Consider the following 15,020-nt stretch of genomic DNA (forward strand, 5'->3'; position numbering starts at 1 on the left):
GAACTCCGGTAGCCAAAAGCTCAATCAACATATTGATTATTTGCATTTAGTAATACAGAGCTGCAGCTTGTCCTCACCCACCACATGAAATCTGAGCTTTATGGAAGATATGCCAGATTGCAGAACGGTGGTTGCTCCTTTGGAAGTCAGCTGGGAAGATGCTTAGGAGAAAGACAACAGTTAAGTCGAAGGGAGAAATAAAATATTTTTTCAAACCAAGGTAGTTTAACTGTTAAAAATGGGCTCTGTACTTCTAGTGCTGGATCTGGCATATCTGCGCAGTGACATGGCATTACTCACTACAGAGATTAAGGGGGTGCAGTATGAATTAGATTGAAACAAAAATGAAGTATCTGCAAGTGACAGCTCTGGCTGATGGCTGACTATGAAGGAAAACACTGTGCTAGTGTCTGGCGAAAAACAGTGCTGAAAGCCTAGCAGCTGATAGAGACGGGGGAGGAAAGGCGCAGTGGGTATCGGTGGTGGTTGTTTAGAATGTCTGGGTTTGGTCAGGATATTTTTTCTCCTTTAAAACACATTTTCATCTTCCCTTCCAGGCAAATCATGCTGAAGCCAGTTTCAGCCATTTTGTTGAAAGCACTGTACTGGTATTCTGCCTTGTTACATTTAAATTAAAGCTCAGCCTAGTTTTAAGTTATGGCAAGTGTATGCTCACAAATAATAAATAGAGATTGCCATAGGCATTCGATTAACTACATTGGTTGTTTTAAAAATGTTCAGGGAGTTGCAGATTGCATTTCAAATTATCTTCATTATAATAAATAAAATGTATAGAAGTAGAAACAGGCATGATTCCTTAATGCAGTCTGTAGGCAAGTGTATATTCACTGAGCTTGAAAGAGAGTTCTTGAGGGTTGGGGGAAGGAATAGGAAGGTATGCAGATTCAAAATACCTTTACATAAATTGTAGTAATGTCTTCACATTTTATAGGCATTATTTTTTATCTGTCTAATTTTAACAGGTTTCTTGGCTAAGTTCTGTACAGTATTTACCAAAAGCAGGTAGTGTTCACCCAGGGTTCAATTAGGAAATACTACAGAAAATATGGAGTTTCTTATTCATACTCCATTCTTACCCACTTTCTTATTGTTTGCTTTTCTCAAAAAGCTATTCAAAATTTACTCTCAAAATGACCAGCAAGTATCTCTGTTCTGAGTTAACAATAGTAATGCCTTATGGATACACGACAAGTGTTTTGTACGGTTCTAATGAACCAGGCATATGTCATATTAGATAAAGAGAAATTAACTATGACTTGAAAATAGTTCTCTTTCAGTAAACTGGCTGGTGCTAAACTCATCACATACTTGGAAGAGGACACTTGTGGATTTGGAGGTTGTGGTTTAACATTGCACAGTGGTACAACAAATTACCCCAATCTAGTCAGTTAGATTGCCAGACCTAGTGATGCAGTGGCGATATGTAAGGATGTATTTAGTTCCATATAATTAGCAGCAATCTTTGTTTCCTAAGTATGTTTTCTCTGAAAATTAGCCCACATAGTGGTGCTAGGACCCAATCAGATTTCTAAGAAATTATTAATAAGAAAAAATTGAATTTGCTCAACAATAGGATGCTATGAAAAATGTGGTTTAGGTTCTGAACATTATAGTATGTATCGGCAGAAGTGATAGTGTTGGCTTGTATTTCTCACCTAGTGGTACAGTACTGCTTAATCTGAAAGCACATTAATATCTTGAGTTCAGAACTGCACCTCTGTGCTTGCACTTGTAGTTCCACATGTATCCTGAGATGCTTGTATCTGTAGCACAGTCTGCATGTACAACTTGACAGCTGTTTAGACTACAAATAACCAGTTTTACTCTTCTAGGGTAAAAAATAAATAATTGTATTAGAAAAATGGAGAAAGAGGTAATTACCAAGATATGTTATTCAGATATTATACTGTACTCTTCTCAAGACTGAGTAAAAAGACACGAGCCATAAACTGTTGGAATCAGACAGAAACTTGTCATATGAACAAGTTATTTCATACTCCTCCACAGTGGAGCTTCTTCCATTTTCATCTGAAGCAGCTAAGCTCTTGTCAGAAGTGGGAGGTCAGAGGTCATGGGATGAATATGTTAGTTAGAACTTTTAAATCTGGAATAATTTGACAAAAAAAAAAAAAAAAAGCAACTCAGCCCCATTGCTTAATGTTTTTCTTTTCAGTGGTAGTACCATATCCACACTGTTGGAAATAAGGGGAAGTAGGATATATCTTAAGGAGCTCAGTCTGTACTCATGCTGAACAAGATCATGTGATGCTATTAAATATGATGCCAAGCTCACGCTATTAAGCCATGCTGAAAGACAACGTATTTTAGTTCTGGCTCATGCTGTGCCACTGCAAGCACAAAATCTTGGGAAAGCTTGCTTATATCTGCATGGAATATGCCAGAAGATATATACTGTTAGGGAAATTTAATGCTTAATAGTTAAGTCTGGTATCTGAAACCATCACTTATTCAACTCCAGAAGAGACTGTAAAAAGATTATGATGTTTCTTAAACAACTTGATTGGAGTGTGGATAAGCATTATTAATAGATTTTGGTCTTCTTCCATTGTATGTGAAGATACTTTGGTGCAGACATGTAGATTTATGAAGATTATTTCCAATATTACTCTCATTTAAAAACTGATGCATTTCAAAATGTTCAAATATATGCTTAACCAGTGACTTGTGTAGGGAGATAGGTCTCTGCATATATATTTTATCATCTGGAAATTGTTTCAGTGGAGGAATGTCAAAGATAGAAGTATAAGATTTGACAAAAACACAGTATCTCTGAGGTAAAATTGATGATTTTCAAGTAGTGTATCCAATATGATACTCAGCATTTTTTGTGTCAGTTCTTCCTAATCAAAGATACATGCTATCTTCCAATGATTTAAAATGTACATGAACTCTCATGAGTATGCATTTTTGTCATTATGCTTTAAATGTTACTACTATTAGCAAAGAACAAAATAACGTTGTGGGTTAGACTCTACTGCTGTTCTTGCTGATTTTTCAATCCACCTCAGAGTAGTATCAAGCCATCAGTTCAGAGATCATTGAGTGGGAATGGATACTTGGTTGGCAAATAGTTGAACTTTGTTAAAAAGTACATTCAATTGACTCTAGTAACTGACATATCACCTTTTTTGTGTGAGAGACAGATTTTGTGCTTGAACAAAAATGGCAAGCTTGTGGGTGCTATATACTTATCTTTCTCATTACCAGATAATGTTTCTAGCTGATAGTGAGCTAGACAAAAATACCAAAACGCATGCCAACCTCCTAAACCAATTTTGAGCTACTATCTACTTAAAGTTCTCCTTGGAAACTTTAAGGCAATTGAAACATATGGAAATAATGCTGCAAGATTATCAGTCCATAAAGTACTCCCTACCTAACCTCCTCACCTCATAATACATAACAGAATATAAGATCTCAGTGGCTCAGTAATATACCTTCTTTTCTATAATATGCTCATTCAGAATGAAGCAAACATTAGGAGAAGATCATTACTGCATATTTTTACCAGAAAAAGTATTGTTATTGTCTTTTACATAGGATTTCTTAGAGGTATTAATATGGGGGTTTTGTTTAATTAGCTTTGATGTATTGGAAATGAAAGACTAAGGGTCACAGTTTCAAGTTAAATCCATACTTAGGAAATTAAATTTATTAGGTTTCTTCTCAGAGGTGCTATATATGACCTCTGAAATTTACAGTATTCAGCACTTCTGAATACCCAGCAACTTTTATGTAGGTTTCTAAACATCAGTTCAATTCCTCAAGTATGCTTGCACAATTTTGAAGCGTTGACCTCACTTTTTTCTATTGTTCCTTATTTATTTTAATAGCAGCAGAGTGCTGCACCTCCCCTGTCATTGTCAGTAGATTCGAAGAAATAAACATCTTCAACAGCTAGTAAATCTCAAAGCGTTTATCAACATGTGGGAAATAAGTGTTCCCTCAGACACACTTATCCTAGGATGAGATTATTGCTTAAAGATGATAATATTGTGAAATAATCCTTTTATAAGTATTCTTTTATAAAAAGCCATTTTTAGAAAAAAACTTATAAAAACTGCAGGTATAAACATTTATTTCAACTGTAGAAACTGATAGCTTAAGGTTTAAAGTCTGTAATTCCACATAATATCAAAATTGATTCATGCCTGTGGTTTGAAAGAATTTTACTACAAAGGCATTAATTTAAATTTTTTCTTATTATTTAGAAGTAAAGAATGCAGCTAGATCAAGTTACCCAAAATGTTCATATCAGTTCAAGAATGCAACTACTAGTGCATTGGTTGGTGCCAAGTCCACTGAAGGAACCCTGGAACCTGTTCCACTTGTTAATAATCGTAAAGGGAGCCTCTTCCTACCCAACAACCCCTCGCTGCTGCACCTTAACTTACTGAGTTCTGTTGAACAAGGAAAACCTACGTACTGTAGCTTGCGAAAGGCACACAGCTTGCCAGTAAAATACCACTACCACGCCCACAAGCCTGGGTTGAACCAAGATCTCCGTAGGTAGTCCCGTAGTTGGATGCATAAGGCAATAGAGATTGGTTTGTGCATGGTTTTGCAGTCTGTTTTCAATGTGACTATGACATTACTAATGCTCTGTTAAGTGCTTACAGATGTGGGTTTCTCCAGATGTGGTGATTAATAAGTTAATCAAGATAGCCAGTCAACTAATGTTTATGGGTGGTTTGTGCTTTACCTTTCATATGGTTTACTTGCTCTGAAGCATTTATGTGCTAGGCAGAATGAGTTTACCAGGTATTCCAGTTCATGTGATGTTCAGTAACAGAGATGTTATTTCAAATTCCAGCTCTTTTTAGGGTCTGAGAAACAGTGTCTGTAAACTGTTCTGCTAGTGACCTGGGAGAGGCAGCGAAGGAGACAGATTTATTTAAAAAACAGTAACAAAATAACAAAGAAAAAAGTTATGAACTTGTCCACTGTTTCTGAAAGACATTCCCTTTATTTTGCTTAAAAAATAAAATGAAGATAAAAGTCAAGTAATATGTTGTTACAGATGTTCAGCTCCACATTAAGGCTGTTAAAATTACCAGTACATCTTAAATCAATTCATGGAACATTGTCTGGAGGTTATGTCATTGAAATAATGAATCTTCTTTACTCAAGAATAGGCAAACATGTTAAAACATCAGTCTAACTTTAATTTAAACTCCAGCATAAAGTGGAGCATCTGAAGCCTCATTAGACTTGCCTGACATTTTTCTAGCACTAAGTCTTCGTGAACTGCAAAGCTGTTAGATTCTCTGACTATTAGACAAGTGAGCACTGGGTTGTTACAACAGTACAGTAAGTGTTATACTTAGGGATGTACAAACAAGCTCTTGAATATTATCAGCACCCAGAGGCTGGATTGAATTCTGATTCTATAAAATTCTGTGTCTGATTCTTGAACTTATTTGCAGTTTTCATGAAAACTGGTAAAGAAAGTCTGCATAATATAATATGACTGTATTTTAATACAAATCCTGTAGCATAAAGACATCAAAAACACTAAAAATGGGGACACATTCTCATAACAAAAGCACTAGGTCAAACATACAGTATCAGAGTTGAGTTCTCGTATATCACAGTCCATTATTCAAATATGGTAGTCTTTCATAAGAACAAGCAAATTTAAGACTCACTTTTAAATTAGGCAGACACAGGAACCATGAAACTAAAATGATATTTTATGGCTTTACTAAAACTTTTGTTAGATCTATTTCTTTGAATACACAGGAAATTGATAATAGTATCTGAAGGGTAATAATTAAATATGTTTTATATCCTTCTTACTATTAAGAAGCCACTTGTGAGTTATCATTGCAACACTTTTGGGAGCTAAGCCATAGGTAATGGTGTCCATTATATGCCATTCACATATTTCAGCTCTGCGGATTCCCTTCCTCAAATCTTAAACTGCAGATGCCCTGTAAACTCTGCACACAGATTTCATTGAAAAACAAAATCGTGTTTGGATGTGATATGATTAAGATAGATCACCTTTCATTGCTGCAATGAGAATAAATGGCCTCCTTGCTTAAGCAAGGCATTGCTTTAGCAACAAATTGAGCTCCCTCACAAGGCTTTGCTAAAAGGTATTAACTAGTGAGCCACATCAACCTTGGCCTTTCCAGGCAACTGGTGACAGTAACATAGTTTGAATATGACAAGCACATATCAAGAGGGAACTTACTGATTGTAGATGTAGTACCAACAACAACTGCAGACTGCTACAAATCTAGTTCTAGAAATGGTTTTTCTAGATGATTATTAGTAAGACTTTGGTTTTTTAATTGGACAGCAGGGTAGCATCACCTGCCAGCACTGGAGAGCACAAATGTTGGAATATTTAGCACAAATGATCTTTGTTGTATTAGCTTTCAGTATTTGAAAGGATCAGACAGGAATCTTATTAGCTAGCTGAAACTTGGAAAAGTATTATTTCATAATAGGGTTTTCTATTGTTCATAGGAATATATCTGTCTGTAATATGATCTACAGTTCACTTGTGTTAATGTAGGATTTCGCACATGATCTTGATGATTATCTTTCCATAAACTGTTAAAATAGAATAACAATACAATTTATTTATGGTTCAGTACTGAATACCTTGATAAACATTCTGTAACCCTATATTAGCAGATTAAATTAAGTGAAATTTAGAATGTTTACTACCAAGAGAGCAAAACATATCAGTTGTAGCTGGTTTCTGGAAGGAACATTTTGCATGGTTCTTGTTCCTTTGATCTTTTAATTGATGGATTCATTAGATTGGAAGTGAATATTTATATCCTGTAAAGAACAAGAGAGCACAGTGTATATCTTGAAAGCAACATATTGCCTGTGTGGAATAGTGTGCAAATAACTTTTTGATAGACAAGTTTAAATCAAGACTGGGCCATTTCCAATAGATTGATTTGCAGAGGGTGTTCTGAAATTCACAAATACTTACATTTTGGCATAATCAGAAAAAAAAAACCAAACCCACACATTACTAACAAAATGCTTCTGTGCATATTCACTTCATGTTACAAATAACTAAATACTGAAGTGATCTAGTTTAATCCAAACAAACTGTCACACAAATAAAATTTCAATTTGTATATTTTTGAGAACTTTCTATGGGCTTATTTATCTCACAGCCAAAGAAAGAATGGTACTTGCCTAGCCATCTATAAGCGTTTCCACTCAATTAAAAAAAAAAGTTAAATGAGAAGGAAATGGCTTTGTCTTTGGGGGTGCTGCCTAATAAGAAGAGAAAGTTATTGAAATAAATCATTATTAGACGGTCATTGCTCTGATCTGAGTATTACCTTTTATACCAGTTGTTGGGGCATTTATTTTTGGATTAGCTTTTTCTTTGTTTGTATGTTTTCTTTTGCAACGCTTTTTTTTTTTTTTTTCTTAATTTGATTCCCTTGGTGTGTTAGGTGATGCCAGATCATTTACAAAGGCAGCACATCTGGTTTTTCAGAGCCCAGTCCTTCAGTCTTGACCAAGGCAAAATGAAGTTCAATAGCAGACTTGGGGAAACCAGCAGACATGACAGGCCAGAACGCAGTTTGTAATAAAATAGTGCCAGAAGAGGGTTGTAGCAGAAGGCTATTGCTTCATTTGTTCCCAGATAAGTCTAGGGCAGGTGACACATATCCAGGTTTTGTTGTTGTTCCTGTGTAGCTAATTGCAAATAGAGTTTTTTTCTGAGCCTTTGCTTATGCACTGCTAGTGTGTATTAAGCTATTTTAATATAGCTACTACTACTACTAATTTCTTTCCTTTTAGCTTTGAAAAAACAGCTTCCTAGGCTTCATTTTTATTATCTTCTAGTTAATTTTTCAGTTAACAATAGGATGGGGAAAAAAGTGTATTTTTCCTTCTTTATATTAAAGTAATTCAGCATTAGTGCGAATTTGAGAAAGCAGGCGTAATTCCACTTGATGGCACGTGTAAACCTTATGCACAGATTATCAAGTGCAGTAACAATCCTGAAACAGTGAAGATGATGGTTAATTCTAGTAGATGCATTATTAAGAAGCTGCACTTGTTTAAGCAATACGTATTGTGACATAGGTTATCCGAGAGTTGGCAAAACTGTAAGAGATTTTACATCTAGAGATTGATCTGTCATTGAAAATGCACCTCATCCTCATTAAAAGATTGCATAACACATGCATCCTCTGTTATACAGGTATTGTCTTCCTACTTTCATTCAACCTCATTCTGTTCACTCCTGTTAAAACTCCCTTTTGTGAGAAGGGTAGAGCGATGAGGTCTGACTTGTGCTGGAGATCTGTGCACAATGGCAGACTGCGTTCACATTCCCAACTAACTGAATCATTGAACATCAAGGCATTGAATATTTTACATCTCTTCATGAAGACTCTGTTGTTTGGCATGTGAGGAGCAAGAACCAACTGGTGTCTAGTTCATTAGCAAATGCAGGCTGGCAGCTGTTATGTTGGTATTGCAAATAGTACTTCATCTTTCTGGAAATATAGCAGAGCACTAATTCTACTTTTTTGTAGTGCAGATTAACTGAAAATAACTCTAAGAATAACCCGAATGTGGTTTCCCCCCTTTGTTTTTGAAGTATGAAACCAATTTGAACGCTTATGTTCAAAAACCTGGTATTCTTCTCTGCTTCTCCTTCAAACCAATCTCTTTGACTAACATGTATTTGATTTTTATTACCGTTGGGCCTATGTTAGCAAAGAAGTATCAGTGCGTGAATGGACATAGAGTGTGTGTTCTTTGCTACTTCACTTGTATATCATATTGCACTTAGAGCAGTACTTAATCTCATGAGTTCCTTATATTTCCAGTTGAAGATGAGCAGCCGTCAACACTATCACCCAAAAAAAAGCAGCGAAATGGAGGCATGCGAAATTCACCCAACTCCTCACCCAAATTGATGAGGTAAGACTGTAAGAAACTCATATCTTCATCTCCTTTCTTTCTTCCTTCCTCTTCTCCTCCCCCCCACATCAAAAATAAGGGGAGGGAGTGGAAAAAAAAGGTTGTTAGATGGTTTCTGAAAGGCTGAAGTATTTATTCTGTCAGCTTGTCAGCAGTTAATGATAGAGCTGAAAAAAATTCTGTCATGAAAAACAGTTTGAAAAGCTGTTTGAAAAATACATAGGCTTTAAAGTCTTAGCTGTCACCCTGTCCTGTCCGTGTGTAGTTCTTAAACAGCAGTGGCACTAATGATAGCACTAACCAATCAGGGGAACTCATGTGGTTAGTTTGCCTCAGGCAATTCTCTTTTTGTTGGATTCCCTCTGAGTACTGTTTTCTGTACTTAAGGCCATATGTGAGATGTATCATCACAATCAAAAATGAACCTGAATATTACCTTCCTTTTATCCTGTCGATTGAAATCAAATTTCTGTTAATTGATTTAGACTGATAAAAAAAGTCTAATAATCTATGTACTTGCCAAAGCAAAGTTCAAAACTAATGCAGTTTTACTCAGGCTAAAAGCACATTAATTATGAAATACAGGGATTTTTAAAAGGGTAGTATGTACTCTAAAAGTGGGTGATGAAAACATCATCTTGTTAGTGATATTTGTCCCCTGTTGATGTGTGTACATTATTTTACACCAGTATTTCTTTATATAACTATGTAGTTTCCTTCCATAGGACAAATTACCTCTAAGACATTGGTTAAGACTAGAATTGCAACAAGAAATTGGAACCTACTAAAATAATATGGCATTTCCATTCTGTCTCACTGTGCATCACCTTTTGCCTGTTCAAGTCAGTCAAAACAGGATCAGATAGCAAACCTGGAGTTTTCTACAAGGAGGCTGCTCTGGTTTTCTGTATCTGAAGTAGCCAGGCTAGAACCTGAATCCATAGTTGTATCCAGCACTAAATATCATAGCAAAGGTTTTCCACTGCATGTATATATGTGTAAAAATGTAAACTTATTTGCAAATATAAAGAGACACATTCAGGCAGTTTGGGTGTGTGTATAACAGTAACTGCTCTGCAGGTAAAGAGCTTATGTGAAAAAAATGATATGAATATATAATTAGTTCTATATATAAAATCACTCATTAATTTTCTTGTATTGTTGACAATTATTTTGTTCCTTTAATGATTCTGGGTACAGCTAGGTAATATTCCTCTTTATATTTCAGTCAGTAGACTGGAAGTTTTCTTTGGACAGTTACAGAAGCATCTATATTTATTTATTGTTACTACAATATAGGGCATATTCAAGGACATAACTTCTACAAGTTGTTTTCATCTCTCTTTAGACTACAGAACCAAAAGTGAGATTGATTCACAGAGGAAAATGCACCCAGCTATGTCTTTTTTCCTATTGACCATCTATTTCTGTTAAATGTATCATTAAAACTTCTCTGCCTTCCTGTTAGCTCAGCCTTGCTCATATGACACTGATTTACATGCTTGTTTACAGTCTATGAAGAAGAATAAAATGAACATACGGGCAAGCTTCTGATTTTTATAGTGCCAGTTGTCATGCTAGCATCGTTTTCAATTTACTTATGTTTGGATAGTCTTCTTATCTGATACTAATAGTTTTAATCACTTAAAATTTTATACATGTGGGGGATTTTTCCCCCTCACCAAATCCTAATTTTGGGGAAATAGAAATAAAAATAAGAGAGGGAAAGAGCTGAAACATTTGGAGCTGAGCCGACTGTCCCTGTTTGCTATGTAAAGTATGCCTCATTTCTTTGATCTTGAGTAATAATAATTCTGGGGAGTTATACTGTTTTCATATGCTTCAAAGCTGTGTCAAAGTTTTGCTGCTTAAGGGTACTTCTTTATTCTATTGGCTCTTGGGTACTGAGATGACAGGTCCTCTGTACTAGGTGCAGGCTTTTTCAAGTCATAGCCTTCAGCAAAACATCAAATTACCAAATACAGGGTAACATACTTCTACACAAATGCCTTTCCTGTAGATATATTATACCATATATATTAAATACTTTAGTGTTACACGGTACATTTTATGTGCAATAGAAAGTGATGGTTTGAGGTAGCCTTAGGGGTACTTTTTTCCACAAGCAGAAAAAGCTAGTGTATACCGTATCAAGTATGGTTTTTACAGGACTTTCTGCCCGAAGGCCTTTGTAAATAAGTAATGATCAACAGATTGGCTGTGGGTTTTTGAAAAGCATGCCTGTGTCAGTTTGCATGATGGGGGAAGATTTTCAAAGTGGAGCTTGCTTTCATTGCCTGCTGAAGAGGGACTGAGGGAGAGTAGTCGTCCTGAGCCTGAGCTGTCTGCTCAGTAGCACATCAGAATTGCTAAATACAGGTCGAGCAGTGACTGGAGAACTTGCCAGGCTTCCAAATCCAGATATTATATTCTTCCTCTTCTCTCTTGCTGCTAAATTTATTCACCAGCCCTGTGTTGGCACCCTCAGTCTCTCCCCAGACCAAACCATCTCTTTGTCTTACCCTTTATCTACACTGACTTAACTTTGGTTCAAAGTGCTAAATAGGAGAAAGTGGATTGAATCAGAAGAGAACTCTGTTAAGCTTTGTGTGTAATGACCAAACACTTTTCTCCTTTCCGATAAACAAAGGTGGGCTGAATTATCTGCTATTTTGTGTCCTCGTAAATTACCTGAAGTGACAGGTACTTGCTTTCCTGCCCAGAAATCTTTAGTGTATGTCAGCTAAAAGTAAACAAGAGGTAAATCAGCTAAAGCACTGTCATGTCTGTAGCTGATATTTATCTTTGCAGTATTTTTCCTAAATTTACTTTAAAAGCTCCTTTTCAAAACCATCTTCACCCCTGTCCCTCCCATAGAAACAGCTGGCTACTTTGCAGACTTTTCTTCAGCTTTTATCCTGGATCTTGAGGGGGCTTGGAGGACAAAAAGTCTAGAGCATGTAAAGGAGTAATATGTGAAAAGTTCACTTATAAATTGTAATCAGACGTGTAACTTCAGAATCCCTTTCTGAGCAGTCCTACAATTAAGATAATGTTGAAAATGCTGTATAGATTTTAGATTTCCACAGGGACTCGATCATATCAGGGAAGAGGGTGTTATGCCATGAGATAAAACTTTGACTTCTGCTGCCACTGGAGTAGAACAGAGGACAGAAGCTAGATCATAAGGATTCCCTGGGACATTGTGACAAGAGGTCTGACAGGTGCTTATTTAGACCTAGTCAGAAAGTGGGAATTTCTGAGATCTACTCACACAAAAGTAGAAAGCTGTATTACTAAATAAGGTCTGGATGGATGGATGGATGGATAGATAGATAGATAGACAGATAGATAAATAGATGATAGACGATTAGATTGAAGACATTTTTTCCATGTTATCTTTTTTATGTTATACTCTTTAAATGCCAATAAATTACTAACTGAAATAAATAGACAGTAGGCATACAGATGTTCTTTGTATACATCACAAACCATCTGGAAAGTCACTGTTCTAACTGAATCCTGCATTCCCATCAAATAACATGAGCAGAATCAGTGATGCAATACTGAAAGAATCTAATAAATCGGAAACGAATCCTTCAAATTCCAACTATAGCTACAAATGCAAATTAGTGCGAAAAATACTCTGCAATGTCATGGTTCTTTATATCTGTTTTATATCAACAGAAGTCTGTCTCATTAAGCTAAAAAGAACATAGGTATTATTTAAAAAGAACTTAAACTCCAACAGGAAGAAATTGATACTTCTCCTGTGGACATGTAAACACAAGGTCATGCTATTACAACAAAAAGTAAAATTAAAATAGAAAGTGGAAGGAAATCTATGAGTAGCAAATTAATTACGCATCAGGTCTTCTGCTTCATGAGATGGGGAAGAAATGTAGAACCATTTGACGCCTCTGGTGTCATGCAGTGACATCAAGTCACCTGTTCATCATCTCACAGTCACAGGCTTTGATGCATGTTATCGATGAACAGCCACACTAAATATGAAGAGTCTGTGTCACCCAAATATCAAATAGCAAATCTAGCTTTACAAAAAATGTGTCATTTTGGATTCCAGAATTACCAGTAAAAATCTGAAAAGCCCTGGATATGAATCAAAAAAGCCATTTAAAAGGATTGTTGCTGGGGCTCAAGTCTGCACTTAATGCTTTGGTAGCTGCTACTGCATGAGTGGAATACACTGACTTGAAGGAAATGTCAGCCCAGCTGAGTCAAACTACCTCTTAATGCAAGAACAAATAGCATGTGACAGGGCCCAAGGGGCCTGAAGAGCAAACAAATAGTTTGTCCCTGTCCACTTTGAATGTAGTAGTGTAGTTGACATGGGCCTCTAGACAAGTAGCATACTCAGCAAAGGGTCATTATCATTAGTGTCCCTGATCACATAAGAATCAGAGGCATCAGACAGAGGACACTGTCTTTTCAGTGTGTTGCCAAGGAGAATTTCATAAGCCTGCAGATTTTTCTTGATCAAGGATCTAAAATAATTCCCAACCAAACCATAAAACCTGCTCAGATGCTGTCAAGACCCAGTTAAGTGATACAGAAAAAAGGGAGCTTTTTGGCATATGCTTCTGGAAACCTAATGAGATTACTTATCTGAAGTTGAAGGGGAATCCTCCTGTCTTTTTTCCTGAAGTTGGATATAATATTCTAAGTATATGAACAATGGCGGTGCGCATTTATCTCCTCATCCACCCACCCAGTTACATACACTCAAATGTACACAAACATTTTTTCTAGTGCCACTCAGGATGGGTTAATATTGCCCCTGCCATTGTAGTGCTGTCCTTCCATGAGCTTAAACTATGAGCTTTCTCATAGGAACCAAAAAAAAAAAAGTGATGGGAGTCTAGAAGGGAACATTTCTTGACCATAAACTGGTAATGTAAGTTCAATCTGATCATTTTCTATGACTCCCCTAAACCAGGCGTAAAGGTAAGGTAAGGTTTGTTGAGGTGAAACTCACTGATTAACCCTTATAATAGTTTATATTGATGTCCCTCAGTCTCGGAGATTTTGATCATGTACTCTAAAATTTATGTCCTTTGTTAAGGATTTACAAGGCTAACTTTATGCAGTGCTGATATTCAATGATAACTAAGCTGCAACACAGCAGGTATTTAATAGCACATTTCACTTCCTGATTCTATTTTACAAGTTCACTACAACCAACATGAGCAACAGGAGTAGTTCAGTAATCACTGTTTTCTTAGGCCTGTTTTTAACAAGATTATAGAATGAAAAGGTTTGAATGATAGGGGTAGCATATGCTAGCCCTCTGACTCTTGCCATGTTGGTAGTTTTGTTACAAACCATGGGAATAAGAAGAATATCAGATTATTTTTTTTAGAGTACTGTGAAATCTTGCACAAGTGTTTTGAGATGAGAGAGCAGTGTTAGGAAAGAAAAGGATAATTTTCCAGCAGAAAAAAATCAACAGGCTTTTTATAAAGTTCAGGATAACAGAAAATCCACTCAGATCAAGGCAATGGAAAGAAAAAACTCTTTAGCTTTAAACCAGGTTTAAAGAAAATAACAAATTCTTATAAACTTCGACTGGTGAAATTGGTAGCTTTTATCATAAGGTATAAAGGCTACACATTTCATTTAACTTGCAAAAAACACTCCTATATTTTATGATGCCACTTAACTGTGGGTTTATTTTTTTACAAAGGAGAAATTATATTTTCAAGTACAGTCTCCCACCCCTCAAAGATTGCTACTTCTGCTGCCTGAGAAAATATAAATGGAAAATATTAAAACCAGAAGATACATTGGCTTTGTGCCTTCTCCCCCCCCCTCATTAAATTGCTCATACAAAAGCCTAATATTAACTATTTTGTTACTTTTCTGTGTGAGAGGATACATACTTCAGAAGCATATACTGAGCAAGTCCTGTGGTATCAAGATACTTGAATGAGCAAGATTCTTAAAGTAAAGAGCTCTATATCAATGTCCTTTGTAGTCTTGATAAATTAACATGAACTCTACAGTAAGGCTTCTGAGGATAAAAAGAACTTCAGTGA

At 36.0% G+C, this 15,020-nt stretch overlaps 1 protein-coding gene across 8 annotated transcripts in view; it reads left to right on the top strand.

Annotated features, from left to right (window-relative positions):
- The window catches only part of KCNMA1 (potassium calcium-activated channel subfamily M alpha 1), a gene marked incomplete at its 3' end in the record, with an annotated part of 468,462 nt that overhangs the window by 395,672 nt on the left and 57,770 nt on the right, over positions 1-15,020 (top strand). For all 8 annotated transcript variants that reach the window (XM_080347450.1, XM_080347452.1, XM_080347453.1 and 5 more), the window contains one exon: positions 8,871-8,964. In XM_080347450.1, coding sequence (XP_080203576.1) covers positions 8,871-8,964 — 94 coding nt within the window. The remainder of the gene's footprint in view (positions 1-8,870; positions 8,965-15,020) is intronic.

The sequence above is a fragment of the Nesoenas mayeri genome, assembly GCF_963082525.1.
Source record: "Nesoenas mayeri genome assembly, chromosome: 7".
In the NCBI taxonomy this organism is placed as follows: domain Eukaryota; kingdom Metazoa; phylum Chordata; class Aves; order Columbiformes; family Columbidae; genus Nesoenas; species Nesoenas mayeri.